A 19450-nucleotide genomic window follows, 5' to 3' on the forward strand; every position below is an offset into this window, starting at 1 on the left:
AGTCGGGCATCAGCTGCGGGCAACATCATTTTTCGTGTAGAGCTCGAATATTTTCACATCTTACAATCTTACTTTTGACTAAACCAGAGGTGATTGCGGAAAGCCGGAACAAGACTGTGTTGGTGAGTTTTATTTAGTTTATAACGATATAAAGTGTTTAACGATGAGTCAACAGGGCAATTAAGCTCATTTTAGTTTTGAAAAAAGAGAATGACTGACAGCTTCTCTACCTGAACGCCATCGTGGCTGAAGAAAAGGCGGGCATCAGCGGCAGTGGCCATCTGCAGGCATGTTGCACCGCCCCACACCGGAGACTTCCTTATAAGAAGAGTGAAGGAGCGACTTTCACTGTTCTGGTAACACTCACCGAATACATCTGAACACACAAACAACAAAGACAAACAAACATTATAATTTTTTCTCATAATTTCTTCTAGATTAAAAGGATACACAGTTTTTGGAGACATGTCTTTATTATAGACAGTAGAGACATGACAGGAAATTAGGGAGATAGATTGTAGTCTCACTGGATCCAAACCAGGTTCCCTAAGCTATAGGGTTGTCTTGGGCTTTAAAGCAATAAATAGATGTATTTCTTAACGTTGGGTCTGGCTCACCATGTGCAAGGTTCTCAAACGTCTGTGCTAGTTCCTTCATAGCAACTTTGTTCTCAGTTTCACTCTCAAGCTTAGAAAGCTCCCTCAGCATCTTACATCCACCCAAAGCGCTCAGCACAGACTCCCCTGCCTGTCAAGGAAATACAGAAACACGGGATGCAAATTAACACCAGCTCAAATGAAACCAAATTTGATGACAACTTTGAAAAATGGCAGCTTTGTGACCTCAATGAAGTTTGCTGCACATGGTGCTCAGCCTTTTCTCACAGCACACTGAAATGTCATCAGCTGAAACTGGTTGTTTGCTAACATTTACAGTGTCACTTGAGCACAGCCAGTTCCTAAACTTTCCAATTTTAAAATTAAATGAATACATTAGGTTGTAGAAGATGACAGACTAGTCTCACCATCTCCCAGAAGTAAACAGCCATTTCACTGCGGTTCTGCAGGACAGCCCAGATGAAGAGGGCTGCCCAGGGAGAGAGGCAGCGCTGGTCTCGGTACACACACTCCCCCAGCAGCATCTTATTAATTTGCTGAAGGTTAAGACAAGACACAAGTAAGGTAGTCAGATCAGAAAAAAGATGATCACTCTTACTGCTGACAATCGTGCATTATTAACTTATATATTTCAAATTGTGCCAGCTTTTCCTGTTTTGCCTCTCTTTTTAAAACATTCCTTTGAAAGGAGATGTGAACTTTCTGAAAGGTTTACCTGTAGGCGTTCTCCATTGATCAGGCATTGTACTCTTATGGCATTGTCAGACTTATGATAGGAAGTCTAAAAAAGCATCAACACTTCCTCTAGCCTCACGCAAAGATGAGTAAAAGGCTACAGGTAGGATCACTTCTTTGTCACTCCAAACACCAAGATCCTTCAGTTTTCAAACTATCCATCCACTACTGATAATCGCTTTACATTTTGACAGATACAGACAACCATTCACACTGACATTTACAACAGGACAATTAAAAAAAAAACTTCATTTCACTTCACCCTTTTGACTGTGGGAGCAAGCTAGAGCATCCAGAAGGAACCCGTGCAGACACGAGGAGAACATTCAAACAGATAGGCCCCAGCTGGCTTGAGGGTTGTAGCCCAAACCCTTCTTGCTAAGAGGTTGCCACTGCCAGCCCATTCGTCAAATATAACAGCCTGGTCAGTGGCCTACACTTGTTAATCTAATGTTGTAGTTACCCCTCTGTGTGTGTGGAAATACTATTTCTTTCATCACAATTTATAATATAAGCCTATTAATATGAATGAAAAGTTGAATCTTTGAAAAATGTTGAAAAATGTGTGGGGGGGTATGAAACACTGTGATTATAAATGACACCTACATATTGAAGCTGTATCTATAATAACCACATCCTGACATATAAATGTGACATCTGTCGAGCATACTGTCAACTTGGTTAATTTAATTAACTTTAAATATTGACAACTGACTGCATAATATATGAATCAGAATCAGAAATACTTTATTAATCCCCGACGAGAAATTGCGGCGTTACAGATGCTCCCATTCAAAGTCAAAAATATGCAGAAAAATAGAATAATAATAATAATAATAATAATAATAAACTATATATAAGGCGCATAGTTATAAAAGTAGCCTACTGCAACTTTTTTTTTCACCATTAAATGTTATTGTATACATTATCATATTTTATAATGTTCTGTTATGGAGTACATCACTTCACTGCTAACAGAAAAGAAAGCAGCTCACTGCCATTTGCAGCTTCTTATCTTGATCTGCAGTCTTAATTTTTTGTCATGATTGTTATTATTAGTACTTAGATTATCAAAAATCACTGTATTTATAAAACAATGTTGGTGCTTTTTATTCCAACAGATGACTCATTTACATGTCAGGATCCAATTATTATAGACAGATTCAATATTTCTGTCATTTATCATCACAGTAACAGCATTACATACATTGGCAGCTGTAAACACATAAAAACATTATAAAACATCCTGTGGTTTGGTGCCGACCTGTAAACTGAACATATAAGGAGTAACGTCAGAGGACATTACATACGTTGTTTTTGGTTCCTCTCTGTATCCTGAATATATCAGTATGTGTGTGAATGTGTAAATGAAACATTAACTTATAACACTTTGTAGAAGTTGCTTCATAAAGTTCACTCCATTGACTTGTATTAGTTCATGGGGCAGAGCTGCCACATCCAATATGCCAGCGAAGTATCGCAGCAACGGGCTCAATGAGGCGTCTATGTCTATGTGGATATGAGCTGGTGTCAACTCTGAACCTAGCTAGTTCCCACCTCCTCAGCATGAGCTGAACAATAAATCTAACACAGCAAGAGAGGTGGGACTTAAGACAGAACAGCCAATCATCAGCCGGTCTGACCCAAACCCAAGTGTCATGTTTGAAGCAGCAACAGGTGAGGGAATTTTTCTCCACATTACAAGAATCTACAGATATCATAATCGGTGGCGATTTCAATACAGTAATTAACCACACAATCAACTGATCAAGCACCGCAGGCAATTTACGATCCTGGCACTCTACTGAACTACTAAAACAATACATGAAAGATTTTGGCCTTGGCGACAGTTGGAGATTAAGCAACCCATCATCAAGAGAATACACCTATTTTTCTCCACTACATCAATCATTCTCTCGTCTAGACTTCTTTCTGATCAGTAATACATTTCTTAGTAAGGTATCCAAGACCATCATACATCCAATCATAATTAGTGACCACGCTCCAGTATCCCTCTCCATAAAAATGTAATCAGTAGTAAAATTCTCTTCCCGTTGGTGCTTTAACACCTCATTACTCAAAGATTCTGATTTCACTGCTCTTATACAGAGAGAGTGGGCATCCTTCTTGGAATTGAACGACTCCCCTAGAAATTTCAACTTCAGTACTATGGGATATCAGTAAGGCAGTAATTAGAGGACAAATAATATCATTCTCAACAAACAGAAAAAAAAAGGAACAGGAACGAGAAAAACATCTGGAACAAAAAATTAAACAACTTATAGATATCTATTCAAACAACCCCAACGAACAAATAAAAAAGGAGCTACATAACACTAGGGCTGCAACTAACAATTATTTTGGTTGTCGACTAATCTATTGATTATTTTTTTGATTAGTCGATTGGTCACGATTATTTTGGCAGCATCTGTTTCGACTTTGGTTTTACCCATAAAACCAAATAAAACCCATAAAACATTCATTTAAAAACATAATATTTTGAAACACAACTGGATTTTTAATATATCAATTGAACTAATTAACACTAATTTTACTAATTTTGTCATAATTCATTTTACTGGCCACCCTTCACGTCTGTACACATTATTAATCAATGAATGTATTCAAAGAGCTTGTTTCCAGCCGGCCTCTTGGCTGATGATACATGGGGGAGCATGAGTTCACAACAACCACACTTGTTGTCATTTGAGATCTGTTGCATTTTTTATAACTATGGTTAGGTTTGTAGGCTATTACAGACTAGATTTTAGATTCTCTGCCCCAGCCTGTTTTTTATTTTATTTATTTTTTAATAACTCAAAATAATGACTGAATTTCCAGCTACAAAACACGCATCTCTCTCCTCCCTCCATTGTTGTTTGTGCCACTGCGATTATGTCGACTAATTGTTGCAGCCCTACATAGCACTAAATTTCAGTTATTTGAAATTATAAGCAAACAGGAACAATTTTTGATACAACAACTCAAATACGACAACTTCGAAAATAGCAAGAAACCAAGCAAATATTCAGCTAGCCAACCACAACGTAAAAAAGAGAAAGCAATAATTTCACCTATAAAAAACTCAACAGGTGAAACTACCCAAAACCCACAAGAAATAAATAAAGTCTTTCGATTTGGGTGGTGGTCATGGTCGGGGGGCCCCGACGGCCCAAGCCCCGGACGGTGACTCTGGCCATGGTGACATAGAATGTCACCTCGTTGGGGGGGAAAGAGCCTGAGCTAGTGCGGGAGGTTGAGCAGTACCGCACAGCCTGGACTCTGGGACCCAACTCCTTGAGAGAGGCTGGACTCTCTTCTACTCATCTCAGCTGCCATGTGTTGGACTTCTCCCCGGTAAATGAGAGGGTCGCCTCCCTGTGCCTTCAGGTCGGGGATAGGTCTCTTACTGTTGTTTCGGCTTATAGGCCGAACAGCAGGCAGCTGACAGGTACCGGAAGGGCCAAGCGTGCAGCAGTGCGGGCGGTCGCAGAAGCAAAAACTCGGGTCTGGGAAAAGTTCGGGGAGGCCATGGAGGAGGACTATCGGTCAGCCTTGAAGAAATTCTGGCAAACCATCCGGCGCCTCAGGAAGGGGAAGCAGTTCTCCAACAACACCGTTTACATTGGAGGTGGGGAGCTGTTGACCTCGTCTGGGGACATTGTCGGGCGGTGGAAGGAATACTTCGAGGATCTTCTCAATCCCACTGACACGCCTTCCATAGAGGAAGCAGAGGCTGGGGACTCAGAGGTTGATTCATTCATCACTGAAGCCGAAATCACTGAGGTAGTTCGGAAGCTACTCAGTGGTAAGGCACCAGGGGTGGATGAGATCTGCCCTGAGTACCTCAAGTCTCTGGATGTTGTGGGGCTGTCTTGGCTGACACGTCTCTGCAGCATCACGTGGCAGTCAGGAAAAGTACCTCAGGAGTGGCAGACCAGGGTGGTTGTCCCTCTATTCAAAAAGGGGGACCGGAGGGTGTGTTCCAACTATTGGAGGATCACACTCCTCAGCCTCCCTGGGAAAGTCTATTCCAGGGTACTGGAGAGAAGTATTCAGCTGGTCAATCTACGTTCCTACCCTCACCTGTGGTCATGAACTTTGAGCTAGAGGAGGTGTCCGGGGAGAGGGAAGTCTGGGTGTCCCTGCTCAGACAGCTGCCCCCGTGACCCGGCCCCAGTTAAGAGGAAGAAGATGGATGGATGGATGGATGGATATAATGGGTTTATAATGTGGTGAAGAAAAAATGCTAGAGTTAAAATGATCAAAATTTTTATTATTATTTTAATTACAGACCGTGTCATTGTATAATTTATTGTTATTTCATCTTCCCAATGGTTTTCAGTCCATGAACTCGCATAAAAATGACAGAACAACGACATCTTTAGGTGGTGTGCTACTTTTAAGGTGGACTGGAAAACTCCAATTAGAAGCTGTGAATTAGATGCTAACTTCAGCGGTGTCTGTTGCAGTGTGGTGGAAATCCCTGCATGTGTCTTGCCAATTTCAAATAAGTCTATAACTTTATCCGTGTATGGTTCCAGTGCAGCCACGGTGTCGATTCATTTACTTACAATCACTGCGTGATTCTGGTTATTCAGGCTTTCTTTCACACGGAACTGTTGGTGGGTGGATTCACAAAGAAGTCAATTAACTTCTGGGTCACACACAGGCACGTGCACACATAAGGCCCAAGGGGTGCTTGACCCCCTGCCCTTTTTGCCTCGTATTAAAAAGAGCCCTTTTTGTGTGTTTTTTAAATGAATAAATAAAATCTAGTTGTGCAAGGGGATGTCAAAAAAACGGCGGTATAAAAACGCCACTGTTATCTACCGTGCACATTTCGTGTGTAATATGGTGTTGTGTGTGTGTTGAGCCTAAAGCCGCTTCTCTGTCCGCCGTGGCTCCGCTGTCTCTCTCTACGAACGGTCGCTACTTTCAAATTAAAAGCCCCCCGCTAAGAACCCAGTTCTAAACTCCAGTGGGGTGCAATGTATAGCTCTTATTTTGAAGACAAAGAGAGAGAGAGAGAGAGAAGCCGCTGCCTCATTGAGAACTCCACCATGCACGTAGAAGAGATGTGACAGTGGAGCAACTTGAACCTTTGTGAGTTATAAATCCATTAACATAACTTCCTTGTGGGGGCTAACAAGTCGCCTTCCACTTATTCAACGTGCTTGAATATGAGTCATATTTCAGAAGAGTGCCCATTTGTGCTTGTTAATTTAACAGCTTGTTAAATGAGAGTTAATAATCTAATCTGACAGCTGTTTGTGTCAGCTGTTTATCTTGCCACAAATCTTCAGCTTCTTCCAGATATTGAGTTTACTGTGACTTTACTCTGATTTCTTGGTTTTGTCACATTTTTAGATGTGTAGCCTGTATTTCTAGTTTGCACTTATCCTCCAATAAATAGCCTGTTAATAAAGCAGTGTTTCATTGCTTTTTAAGAATTGCAGCTGAACTGCATGTCTTCCAAAGCTTAGTATTATGGTAATGTGAATAAAGTCATGTTGACAATAATTGCATAACACTCACAGCTACACAGGATACACAGCTAAGTAGTTAGCTTTCTATGAGTACTTTATTTATTAATTTTACAATAATCAATCTACATAGTGTTATTAAGGCCTAGAAAAAAAAAAAAAGTACTACCCTTTTCTGACTTTGAACCCCTGCCCTGCTATAATCATGTGCACGTCCCTGGGCACACATGAATCAGACAAACTAAATATCAAAATGAGTTCGGCCCGTGGACAGTTTGTCATGACTGTAGATTCTTGTTCCTTGTGTTGTGATTGGTTGTCATTTTGTCTTGTGTTTCCTTGTGTCTAATTTCCATGGCTTTGTATCATGTCTTGTGTCTTATGTTTAAAGTTTTCCATGCCCTCATGTGTCCTTTAAGTTCTCCCGTGTATTTTCCTATGTTCTTCCCTCTGGCTCCCTCTGTCTATTGTTTTGTTCCCTTCATGTTCTCATGTGCTCCTCCCCTTCGTTATCTCACCTGTTGGTCCACCTCACCTGTTCCTCGTCTTGTCATCAGTGTCTGTGTATTTAGTCTCTGTGTTCCTTTCACTTCTTGTCTGGTCATTGTTCTTGTCAGCCCCTGTCTATGTCCATGCGCTTGTCCATGTTCTTCAAGTCCCGTTATGGTAGGTTTTGGTTTTGAGTTTTCCATGTTTGATTTGAAATTTACCTTTTTCTTTGTACTTTGTCTTGCCTTTTAGTTGCTACTTTGCCTTGCTGTTTTTGGTTGCTACTTTGCCTCTTGCCCCGTTTTGTCTGCTTCTGTTTTTTGTGTTCAGCTTTAAAATAAAGCTCGCCTTTTGTTTCCCCATATCCTTGCCTCTCGTGTAACTGCATTTGGGTCCACCTTCCCCTTTCCATAGTCTTCCCTTTAACCCCCTGCCTGACACAGTTTTTTCTTTTCCCTTTAATTGATCTGAGCATAAAGTCTAAGATATGCAATTGTACTCAAGATTATGTTGATAAACTTTGGAGTTCCTCGCTCACTGACCTTGAGAGCCCTCCTTGTGCTGGTGCTTGGTTCCAGACCCAGAGGTCCATAGTAGAAAGGCTGACAGACATCCCCCAACAGGTCCCACAGCAGGCGGGACACCTGCAGCATCACCAGATACTTCATTACAACTGCATATTGTACAGAGCAAGGATGCTTTCAATGTGATTTGTCATTATACAACATAAGGTTGCATAACAAAATGAATGTAATGAAACTTGATATCATACATACGAACGGAAGTAACTACAGTTTGCGGTGTTTCAAAATAGCTTAATCAGACTCAGAGGACTGACGTGTAGTTACAGGTGGGAGATGAATATGGATAAATAGATTCAAAGTCACCAGATCTCAACTCAACTATTGGAGATTTTGGAGCAATTTGTCAATCAAAACACCAGATGATGTTATATGGTTTGGAAGAATGCTGTTCATCCCAGTAGTAGAATTGGAGTTGGACACTCTCATACAGACCTATATCAATTCAAAATATAGATTCCAAAATACTGGCCAACATTTTGACAACATGTCTCTATTCAGTGTTGTTAGGGGCCACAGATCAAATTGGTTTTGTTCGAAATTGCCATTTATATTCAAATATCCGACGACTACTGGGCATCATGCAGTATGCAAGATTTAATAAGAATAATGCAGCATTAGTTACACTTGATACTGAAAAAGCATTTGATAGAGTAGAATGGAATGACTTATTCAGAACACTTAATGAATTTTCTTTTGGTGATATTTTTGTTGATTGGGTCAAATTGCTGTATGCATCTCCAAAAGCTGCTGTATCTAATGGTTTGACTTCACAGATATTTTCCTTAGAGCAAGGCACAAAACAAGGCTGTCCCCTGTCTCCTTTACTTTTTGTAAAGTGACCAGGTGAAGGGCATTCAAACAAATGTCAGAACACATAAAATATCATTATACGCAGACGATCTTCATTTATTTATGAAGGATCCATCTAAATCTATTCCGGCTTTAATTAACCCAATTGATGAATTTAGTGCTTTTTCTGGATATAAGATAAACTATGATAAGTCTATGGCCTTACCCCTTGGAAAATCAGCAGTGGGGATGTTTCAGAATACTTGCCAAATCGAACCTTCAAAGATGGATGAATATACCAGTGTCTTTATTAGGCTGGATTGCAATTATTAAAATGAATGTTTTGCCACGCTTACTGTATCCAATTCAGATGCCACCTACCTGTATCCCATTAAAGTTGTTTAAATGAATACATAGTGCATTTGTATATTTGTCTGGAAAAATAAGCGCCCCAGGATGAAATTACAAAAGCTCCAATCTCCCATAAGAAAGTGTGGGTTAGCCTTACCTAATCTTATTTATTATTACTGGACCTCACAACTGAGATTTGTCGCAGACTGTATAAAACACATTGAGTTTTCCTTTACAGATCTGGAAAGTATAGGTCTAGATAATGTTTCAATGTCAGACCTTCCTTTTGTATGTTCTAGGAAGTTACAAATCAAAATGAAGTAATTTTATAGCTACAAAAGAGACTTGGGTTTTCACCTAGATGACCAGACCTGGCGTAAAGTTGCGTATAATGCCAAGAGAATTACTAGATCAGACAAATCACATGAAACACAATTTAATATAATTAATAAACTGCATGTGACTCCTGAAATACGTAGTAAATATGACGACTCGTGCTCTGCAGCATGCAGGAAGTGTCAAAAACAACTAGGCACTCATTTTCATTTAAAGCATTCTGGTCTACTGTTCAAACAGAGATGGAGAACCTCCTTGGCATTAAAATAGTAATGGATCCTAAACAGTGTATTGTTGGTATCAGCCCCTTTTCCTTGTCTGGTCAAAATGTAAAATTGATAAATATCATGTTGTATGCCTCACGCCTTTCGATCCTGCAGGTTTGGCTTGATGTACATCCTCCTACAATATCTATATGGTATGATAAACTATCATTCCTCCATATGAACGGTTATCTCATGTACTGAAAGCAACCCTATAGAGTGGTCCCCCCTTAGTATATTCTTTGGTAGTGACTGGCCAGCAATAGTAAGTATTGGAGTAAATTAAGACTAAGCATAAACATTCACTGATATAATGAATCCCCCTACAACCACACATTCTTTCCTTTCATTTTGATTTGATTTTTGATTTAGATATCCAGTGTTCTTGTCGTTTGTTCTTTCTGTGTTTTGTGTTTTTTTGTGTATGATCTGTATGTGTTATATATGTTATCATTTTTTTTTTAAGATTTTTTCTGGCATAGACACCTTTATTAAGCAGTAGACAGATAGGGAATATGGGAGAGAGAGGGGGATGTGACATGCAGCAAAGGACCGCCGGCCGGAATCGAACCGGGGTCGGCTGCGTATGTGGCATGCGCTCTAACCACTCGACCACCCGCGCGCCATATGTTATCATTTTGTAACAGCAGAAAGCTGTGGTCCATATGTTGTTTAATGATTTGTTTTGCTGTCTCAAAATAAAAATTAAAAAGATAGTTTAAAAAAAAAAAGAGAGATGGACACTCCAAGTCTAAATATCACTGAATGTGTTCAAGATGCCTGCGGTGACAACACCTTAATAAGACACAGGACTGTTCTTTTGTAGGGGAACATTGACCATTGCAAGCAGCCATCTGAAAGCAGCTGCACATATTTTCTGTGCATTATAAACTTCTTCTCAAGTTTTTCTATCAAAAATAGTATTTCATTTTATTCTTGAAATGCATTAAAATCTATTTCAAGAAAATGCATCCATTGTATCAATTCAATGATGTGATGCAACAGAATTATGAGTGAATAGTACTGGATGACTGTTTGTTATTCTTTCTATTGTTAATGTGCTAAGCCTATAATAGCCTGAAGAGATAGCATGTTATAGGGGTGGGCGAAACTGCTAATTTTGGTATCGATCCGATACCAAGTAAATACAGGGCCAGTATTGCAGATACCGATACCAATAATGATACTTTTTACTTGAAAATTCCTGAACATTGAATGATTTTGTACTTTTGCCTTATTGCCTAATTAGTTGATCATGATTATGATAATAATAAAACACAGGAAAAAGATTTTAGACAATTAAGAAAATAATATTCAAAATAATTAAATCTATAACCTATCTGCGTGTTGCTTAAATAGGAATACTAATGTTCCTTCGACAGATACACAAAAGTTATTATATTCTGCCATATTCATACTTCAGGTTTGAGGTAGACTGTATATCTAAATATAAGCACATATTTTTGAGTTCCAGTAAAACAATTAAGATTTATTTCAACTGTCTGAATATATGATAATAGTTTAATCACTCTGCTAAAATTATACCTCTGACCACCAATTACACTGAGAAACAACATTAATTAATGCTGGAATAACTTTCACTTCTAGAAATTTCTACCTATTGAGTTTTTTGTTGAAAGTGTGAACCTGGATGAGCGGAGTGAGAGAGGTGGAGAGAAGCGCTGCGCATAAGGACTAAGAGAGACTCTGCGCTCACACAAACTCTGTGAAGAAATACAAGTGATTTTGCTGAACTTATAGAAAAAAAACTACAACAAAAATATCGATCTCATCACGTTAGAATCGATCCGATGCCGATACTCACCTTGGTATCAATACTATCGATATTTGGATCGATAGGCCCACCCATAGCATGTTATTAAATAATGTAAGAGAGCTGCACATAAAAGTATTACCATCAGCAATATCGTCATTATCAGTAGTTATCAGCACAAACCTTTACTTATCAATTGAAGACCATCTTAAAGGTTCCTTCTTGCTACCCCTTTGCCCATTCTCAACTCATCTTCCTCACCTCAAAGAGGCTGAGCTCCATTGCTGATGCAGGTCCAGTTAGTGCGCTCTGGGGGCTCTTCAGAGGTACTGTCATAGCTCCATCCAGGTTAGGCAGGTATCCAGCCATACTCTGCCTCTCGCTCAGACGCCTCTGGAGCAGAATGTAGGCCAGTGAGCTGTCTGACAGCGAGTGGTACAAGTTTTCCAAGCGGCGGTAAGTGAGGTACTCCAGGATATTCAGACCATTCTCGCAGAACAAACGCACAAACTGGGGCTTGTTATTGATCAGTGCATCTGTCATGGAGTCTTCAAGGTCCTCGTACTGAAAATAGAATCACCTCATGAGCATTATGAGATTAAAGCATGCAGGAGTACATTCTAACCACTTTCTGTAGCAGGATTGGTACTTTTGCAATGCATTTAATAAAAAAATAAAATCATAGCACTGCCACTCAATGATGGTTCCATGCCCTTAACTAAACTTAGTACTCCAGTATTTTTTGCAGATTGTCAACAGTGCAGACAAATGGATCCATTTTATATACGATCATTTCCTTTGTACTGTGTAATGTTAAAAGATGGTTGTTTGTTTATGTGAATGACCAAATGCAGAAAGAGAAAGGCAGGGAGAGGAGATTAAGATGAGATAAGATGTTCTTTTATTGATCCCCCTTGGGAGAAATAGGGAAAATAGTATCAGCACAAGAGTAAGTCTCAAAAAAGAGACAATGTTAGAGAGTTATTGGAAATAATAAAGTAACAATTTGAATAAAGAACATAATAAAAACTATTACAATAGAGATAAACATACTATATACAGTAACTGTCTGTGCATACATGGCGTGTGCAATATATAATAAATGTGCCTGTGCAAATGAGCAATGTGCAGGGTTCTGAGCTATTAATTAAACACAAGAACAAAAAAACACTGGGTCTTTGTGACAGTGAAGTGTATGGCAGAGTCCTTAATCAGTGGAGGGAGGAGGTGTTGGGAGCTGTGACTGAGCTGTAAACCTGTTGTGTCACACTCAGGAAATATGACTGGTTTATTCTTACCGGCTCATTAAGCAGCTGCTTGGCCACCAGCTGACTGCAAACTGACATTTCACACAATAATTCTACTGATATGATCATGCTAACAGTTTAAGATGTGCTGTAGCCTGTAAAAACAGGTGAGGCCTTAACTTTTAGCGTGCTCCTGGTACACTGTGATATCCCAAAGCCTGGTTGATGCCTAGTGTATAGAAGGTAGTTTTGTGGAAGTGTTTCATTTTGAATCTGACCTTCCATTGTATGTCTCCATTGAAGAGCTCTGTTTTGGCGATGTCCACTCGGTTCCAGGCCACAGCCAGTTTCAGCTCTTCAGTGTACTCACTGGCTTCACTTGACACACGTTTACTTGCTTAAAAACACACACAAATGCGGCATAAGAGGCAAAGATGAGACATGATGAGACTGGTTGGGAGAATAGCAAATAGCAAAAGAACACAACAAAACAGAGACGATTTCGTCACTATTTAGTGACACCATAAATTGGGGGCCTAGGCTAGGCACAGACCCTTGTCTTACATGTTAAAAGCGTAACTCCAACAATTTTACACACCAAAATGTGTTTACAAGTTTGGGGGAGTACTACTGCATATGTGAAAAAAGTAGTAGTAGCCATCTTGAGCTTCAGAGGAAGCTACATGTCATTTGATTAATTCCCCCTGTGATGTCACAAAAGACATCTTACAACTTTTTTCCACATACAGGGGTACTCCCTCAGAATTGAACTTTAGCAATTTTACTCATTAAAATGTATGTTTTAGATTTACTATTTAAGGGTCCGATATGATGCAAACCATTGACCCAGTTTGTCTTAAACTCAGATGACATCCCTTCTTGAACATCGTAACGCCCTCCTCACCTGTTTTAGCAAACCTTTACTGGATCACTTACAAGTTATTGACCAGTAATCTGAAAGAACTTGATATCCCTACACTTACTCCTCATCAAATTCGATTCATGGTTCCTGTGATCACTTATAGAATTCTGCAGGGTCAAACAGCTGTCTGGATAGAGACAGAAATCCAGCTCCATGGTACCCGTAAATTTCACTGATCCTCCTCTTCCTCTGATCAGGGTTAATTAATTATAACTCACTCCATGTGTAAATCTAAAGGAAACTGTGCCTTTGATGTCGTGGCCATTTTGTCATTCCTTTTAATTATTTTATATGTTTTGTAGTTTTTAAGCTGTTTTTAAAAAATTAAAAAATCATGTTTTATGTTATATTTCTATCTGCTGTATATTTTCATTGTTTACTTAAATAACTTACCTCTTACAAGGGCTTTGAGGAGAACTGTATCAAAGTCATCAGAACCCTCCTGTTCCCCATGAAAAATTGTAATGAGCTCTCTGTTCTGATGTATACTCAGAGCCTAGGCACACAGAAGTAGTAAAGGAAATTACTGTTTGGAAAAACTTTCATTTCATGTAGGACATCATTCCATCAATCACACAGTAATGTTGGATCTGTTGATTAACAGGTGTGTGAGGTTATATCAGTCAGGTTTCATCTTATTAATTTCTCCCACATACGATACTATTAGACAACAAACAAAAGTCAGTCTGGTCTTCTTCGTTGAAAAAAGGTCAGTGGTGATAAGCTGCAGGAATTAAGTTCATGTTCATGCAGACTCAACATTTGACCCTGGCAGCACTGCCTCCTGCACATCACAGCACAGTCAGCCATGACATGAACTTCAGTGTGAAGGAAACTGAGCATACTACACACCCCCCAAATAAATACAATTTTCCTTAGTTTGGGTTATTAATGTTCAGTTATAAGTCCACTTTCCATTGCCTACCTAGGTATGTGTCTCCCATTTGTCTCACTTCATACAACTGTCCCCAGAAACCTCTTTTCTGAATTGTAACAATTGCAGGAAGCAATATCCATGCTGCCCGCATTGCTTCTCTACATGCAAAGCAACACACACGCACACACACACACACATACAAGTTCACTCTTGTGTTGTCTGACTCACACAATCCACCAGTTTCTCCTGTTCAGCTTCAGCTGGGAAGTGTCTCCGGATCTTGTCATGAACCCAGTCACGGAGCTCTGTGCTGGGCCCTTCAACAGCCTCGCCCTCTGCTGGAGGAGAGATGGGACTGAGGGGGACAGGTAAGAGACTGCCCAACAGCTCACTGATAAGGTCTGCAGCTGGACCAGAACCAGCAAGAACCAGCCAGGGTGTAGCGTTCCTCAGAGACGCATCTATTCTCTGAGCAAGGGAACATACACAAAGAGTCTCAGTGGGATCGCAGTCGCTCTTATAAAAGAGCTGAGAACTGACAGGCACCCAGATAGCTGACAGAATACAAAACTGTGTTACACAGTTTGAAACTTAACTTGATTCTATGCAAATTTCACAAGAATTATGACAAACTGCTTTACAATAAGTGCAGGGTAAAGGGTGCAGTAATGCTGAAACAAACTAACACAGCTTTCTGTGCGATCAGATACGTATACTATAGGTATGGAGGAACACTCATGCTGCTGCTACATTCCCTAAATCTAACATAATATTTTACCTGTTCCTCCTGTGGTAAAACAATATGGGTGAAATATTTTGGTAGAATTCAAAAAACCTGTGATAGTGTTTGTGTTGAGTGAGAAAGTATTTGATAGTTTCCTTACCTCCAGCATGTTTGCGTCTCCTGATATGAGCATGCACAACACTGGGATTTCAATACTGCCACTACCTGTTGGCCCAAGATAGAAGATTTACTTTAAATAAAAACATAAATGAAAATAAATTAAAAATAATTTTTCATGACATCCCGCAACTTTACATGCACACAGCTTCCAATGTCTTATCATGAGTTAAATTGATTTTAGTAGGTGTCTAAAATCTCTCAGCTTCCATGCAGATGGTCTTCAGTTTCCTTGTACTCTTTGTTTTGGCTTTTATATATATGTAGGAAAAGTTTACCAGACAAAAAACAGGAGAACCCTGCTCTACGCTCAGAGATCTGCACAGATACATTTGGCTTTTACATAATGTATTTGTTAAAGCATTTGAAGATTGGTTTGATACACAGTGCAATGTGCTCTACAAACTTAACCACTAGAGGGCAGGCAAGTACTTTACACAGTCTACACATACCGTAACTTCAAAAGGTTCACTTTCACTCTCAGTAAGAACTGTAATGCTTAGTTTTGGCATATCACTACGGAAGCGCATTGCATTCACTAGATAACTATTTATTTTTTTTTACACCATATCTCGTAATTATGAGAAAATATCTCGTAATTATGAGATCATACTTTTACAGTAAATACTCCCGGTAATAAACTGAAGTTATCACGAAGGTATCCGGATTTCAAAGTAAAGGACGACATGAGAAAAAACAACAACAACAACAACAAAACATTCTTTCCATAAGCAGTTCGAGATTCATAAACTGCTGGATTTAGCACTTCCTAGACTACTTGCATGCATAATATGAAGTGCTTTTACTGTGTACTTTTCGAGTAATCCTGTGTCAAAATCCTTAACAGAGAAAAAGAATAAGGATATTTCGCCCAACTTTTATGTGTTATTAAAAAACGTATTTTCCATAAGTAGACCAAGATTCATATACTGCTGAACTAAGTACTCCCTAGAATACTTGTGTAACTATAATGAAGTACTTCTACTGTGTACTATTTAAGTAATCCTCTGTCAAAATCCTTATCCTCCTATCCCAGCAAACACGGATGGACCCGGACGTGTCCGAGAGAGCCCGATTGGGTCGTGATGACGTCCAATCACAACTAGTCCGATCAGGCCCAGAATATGACCATATCACAACCAATTACTTACGCACAAACGGACAACCCTTAGCAAAAAGTAGTTTATTCAAGTGTACTACAAGTATACTTATTTTATACTAAAACTGAGGCAGTATACTTGAAGTGTACTTTTTATATACTATATTTTATATACTTAAGAAAAGTATAGTGAAGTATACTTGGCTTATACTGAAAAGTATAAAGAATATTCTAAAACTAAGTACATTAGGGGCTGTCCACACGGGCGAAAACAATCTTTTTTTTCTCCGTCTTCCTCGTCATCGTTTTAAGAATATTTGCGTCCATACGGATCCACTGAAAACGACCGAAAACGCTGTAGTTTATATTCCAGGCCTCTAGGTGGCGCTTGACATTCACCAAAAACGGAGAAGAAGACACGGAGCATGCGCATTAAGCTTGCGCGCTGTAAACAAACAGACAGTAGACGGAGAAACCGAACACAACAAGAAGATGATGAAAATGGCTAGTGCAGGGAAACCAGACTCGTTTGTGTTGATCGGTAATGAGGTTGAACTGCTGTTGAGACTCACACTCAACTACAAGGAGAGTAAGTTGCAAGAAAGGCTCAATATCTTCTGCGGCACGAACACGAGCATGTAGGCCGCCATTGTTGTTGTTGTTGTTATGGGACGTCGCGGGGAGGGGCGATCGCGTCATCGTTTTGGAAAGTATGCGGATTCGCCGTCCACATGAAAACGGGAGGGCTGCGTTTTCGGATTTCTCCACCGTGAGACCCGTTTTCAAAAAAGTGCGTTTTCAGGATCCGTATGGACGGTCGGCCAAAACGATGCAATACGTGTGCGTTTTAGAAAAAAACGTTGGACGGGGCCTAAGACTTAATACTAAGGCCCCGTCCAGACGACAACGCCGTTTTGCGAAAACGCACATGTATTGCATCGTTTTGGCCGACCGTCCATACCTATCCTGAAAACGCAGCGCCTGAAAACGCACTTTTTTTAAAACGGGTCTCAGGGTGGAGAAATCTGAAAACGCAGCCCTCCCGTTTTCATGTGGACGGCGAATCCGCATACTTTCCAAAACGATGACGCCATCGCCCCACCCCGCGACGTCCCATAACAACAACAACAATGGCGGCCTGCATGCTCGTGTTCGTGCTGCAGAAGATATTGAGCCTTTCTTGCAACTTACATGCCTTGTAGTTGAGTGTGGCCCGTAGCAGCAGTTTGACCTCATTAACGGTCCACACAAACGATTCTGGTTTCCTTGCACTAGCCATTTTAATCTTCTTCTTCTTGTGTTCGGATTCTCCGTCTACTGTCTGTTTGTTTACAGCGCGCAAGCTTGATGCGCATGCTCCGTGTCTTCTTCTCCGTTTTTGGTGAATGTCAAGCGGCACCTATAGGCCTGGAATATGAACTACAGCGTTTTCGGTCGTTTTCAGTCGTTTTCAGTGAAGCCGTGTGGACGCAAATATTCTTAAAACGATGACGAGGAAGACGGAGAAAAAAAAGATCGTTTTCACCCGTGTGGACGGCCCCTAAAGCTTATACTTGTACTTCAGTATACTGTAACGCCCCTTGCGGACTGTGGCGCAAAGACTCTTGGGTATTCTGTTGTTGTTGGTGTAATTATGGTTTGTGAATGTGGTTGTGAATAAGATGATGTGTAAAGATGGTTGCGGGTTAATTCACATCCTTGTTCTGTGGTTAAATTGTGTCGAGTAAACAGAGATGATAAAAATGTTGGCACCGTGAGTGAAGGGGTTTTTTCTGGGAGAGACTTACCGTCTTGTTAAGCTGTGGGTGTGTGTGGTAATAAATGGTAAGTCCCTGGCTAGAGTTAGCCAAATTTCAAGTACTAATATTTAGTATGTCTTGATTTAAGTACAGATTAAGGTGAAGTCACTGATTTGTGCATACATTTTATTTAGCAGAATAAAGATATTTTTCACTACCCACATTTGCTTTGAGGTGTTACCCCTGTTATAAACTTGCATGTTACTAAACTAAAATGTGAATAAGAAGTATATACTTAGTACATTAGTAGTATATAGATGAGTGTACTTGTTGTATACTTGAAAGTGTACTTCCGTAAACTTAAAATGACCTCATAAAGTATACCTAAAGTATACTTTTATAAACTCAAAATGTTCCAATTTAGTCAGAAGAAGTATTAAATTAGTATACTTTCTAGTATGCTACAAGTACATGGTCCATAGCATACTTGCTATACTTATACTCAAGCATACTTAATAAAATGGACTTCAAGTATATTACTTTTTGCTAAGGGAAATAAGTCCGATCACGACCCCACTGGGCTCTCTTGAACGTACTTGTCCGTCCGCGCGCAAGTAATTGTTGTGATATGGTCATATTCTCGGCCTGATCGGACTAGTTGTGATTGGACGTCATCATGACCCAATCGGGCTCTCAGGCATACAAAAACTTTTTAGGTGAAGAAAGTGCATTTTTTTTTGTTTTGTTTTTTTTATTTTAAATTTTATTTTATACACAGACACACACATACATAGATACAATGAACAGACAAACAACCATCAAAAAATTATGTACATATAAGAAAGTGGGCGTGATCTGACCTACGACCCAGCACGTGACGCATTTGTCCAACACGCACCAGAGCAGGTCAGCACGTGCAGCGGTGGTAGCCATGGTGGTAGCACAACAGAGTAAAGTAAGTAACCTTTTCATGTTCTCGGAGTTTGATTGTAGTAAAATACTGTCACTGTCAGGCACACCGTCCGTAGAGAGGCTGCAAGTTCCTAAATTTTGGTGTTTTCTTTTGTTGAATCAAACTTAATACCTAGCTGCTAATACGTAACACCTGAACTATCATATTTTCTCACCGAATTAACTAGGCCGCAAAGGCCTGCTGCGAGCTGCTAACAGCATTTCAGCGCACTCGGTATAGAGCCGGGAGGAATTTATTGCAGTTTAAATTGGGTCCCTCCTCTCGGGCT

General features: G+C 39.9%; 1 protein-coding gene across 2 annotated transcripts in view; it reads right to left on the bottom strand.

The window, feature by feature from the left end:
- The window catches only part of trpm4a (transient receptor potential cation channel, subfamily M, member 4a), a 70677-nt gene that overhangs the window by 29451 nt on the left and 21776 nt on the right, over nt 1-19450 (bottom strand). For both annotated transcript variants that reach the window (XR_003983031.1, XM_030409968.1), the window contains exons 7-15: nt 15355-15419; nt 14699-14938; nt 13987-14089; nt 12950-13068; nt 11686-11988; nt 7870-7971; nt 1025-1153; nt 618-747; nt 231-376 (exon numbers count right to left, since the gene is read on the bottom strand). Coding sequence is in view for 1 of the 2 variants with exons in the window: in XM_030409968.1 (XP_030265828.1) it covers nt 231-376; nt 618-747; nt 1025-1153; nt 7870-7971; nt 11686-11988; nt 12950-13068; nt 13987-14089; nt 14699-14938; nt 15355-15419 (1337 nt within the window). In the remaining variant the exon portion in view is untranslated. The remainder of the gene's footprint in view (nt 1-230; nt 377-617; nt 748-1024; nt 1154-7869; nt 7972-11685; nt 11989-12949; nt 13069-13986; nt 14090-14698; nt 14939-15354; nt 15420-19450) is intronic.

This window comes from Sparus aurata, chromosome 24, assembly GCF_900880675.1.
Source record: "Sparus aurata chromosome 24, fSpaAur1.1, whole genome shotgun sequence".
Taxonomy (NCBI): Eukaryota; Metazoa; Chordata; class Actinopteri; order Spariformes; family Sparidae; genus Sparus; species Sparus aurata.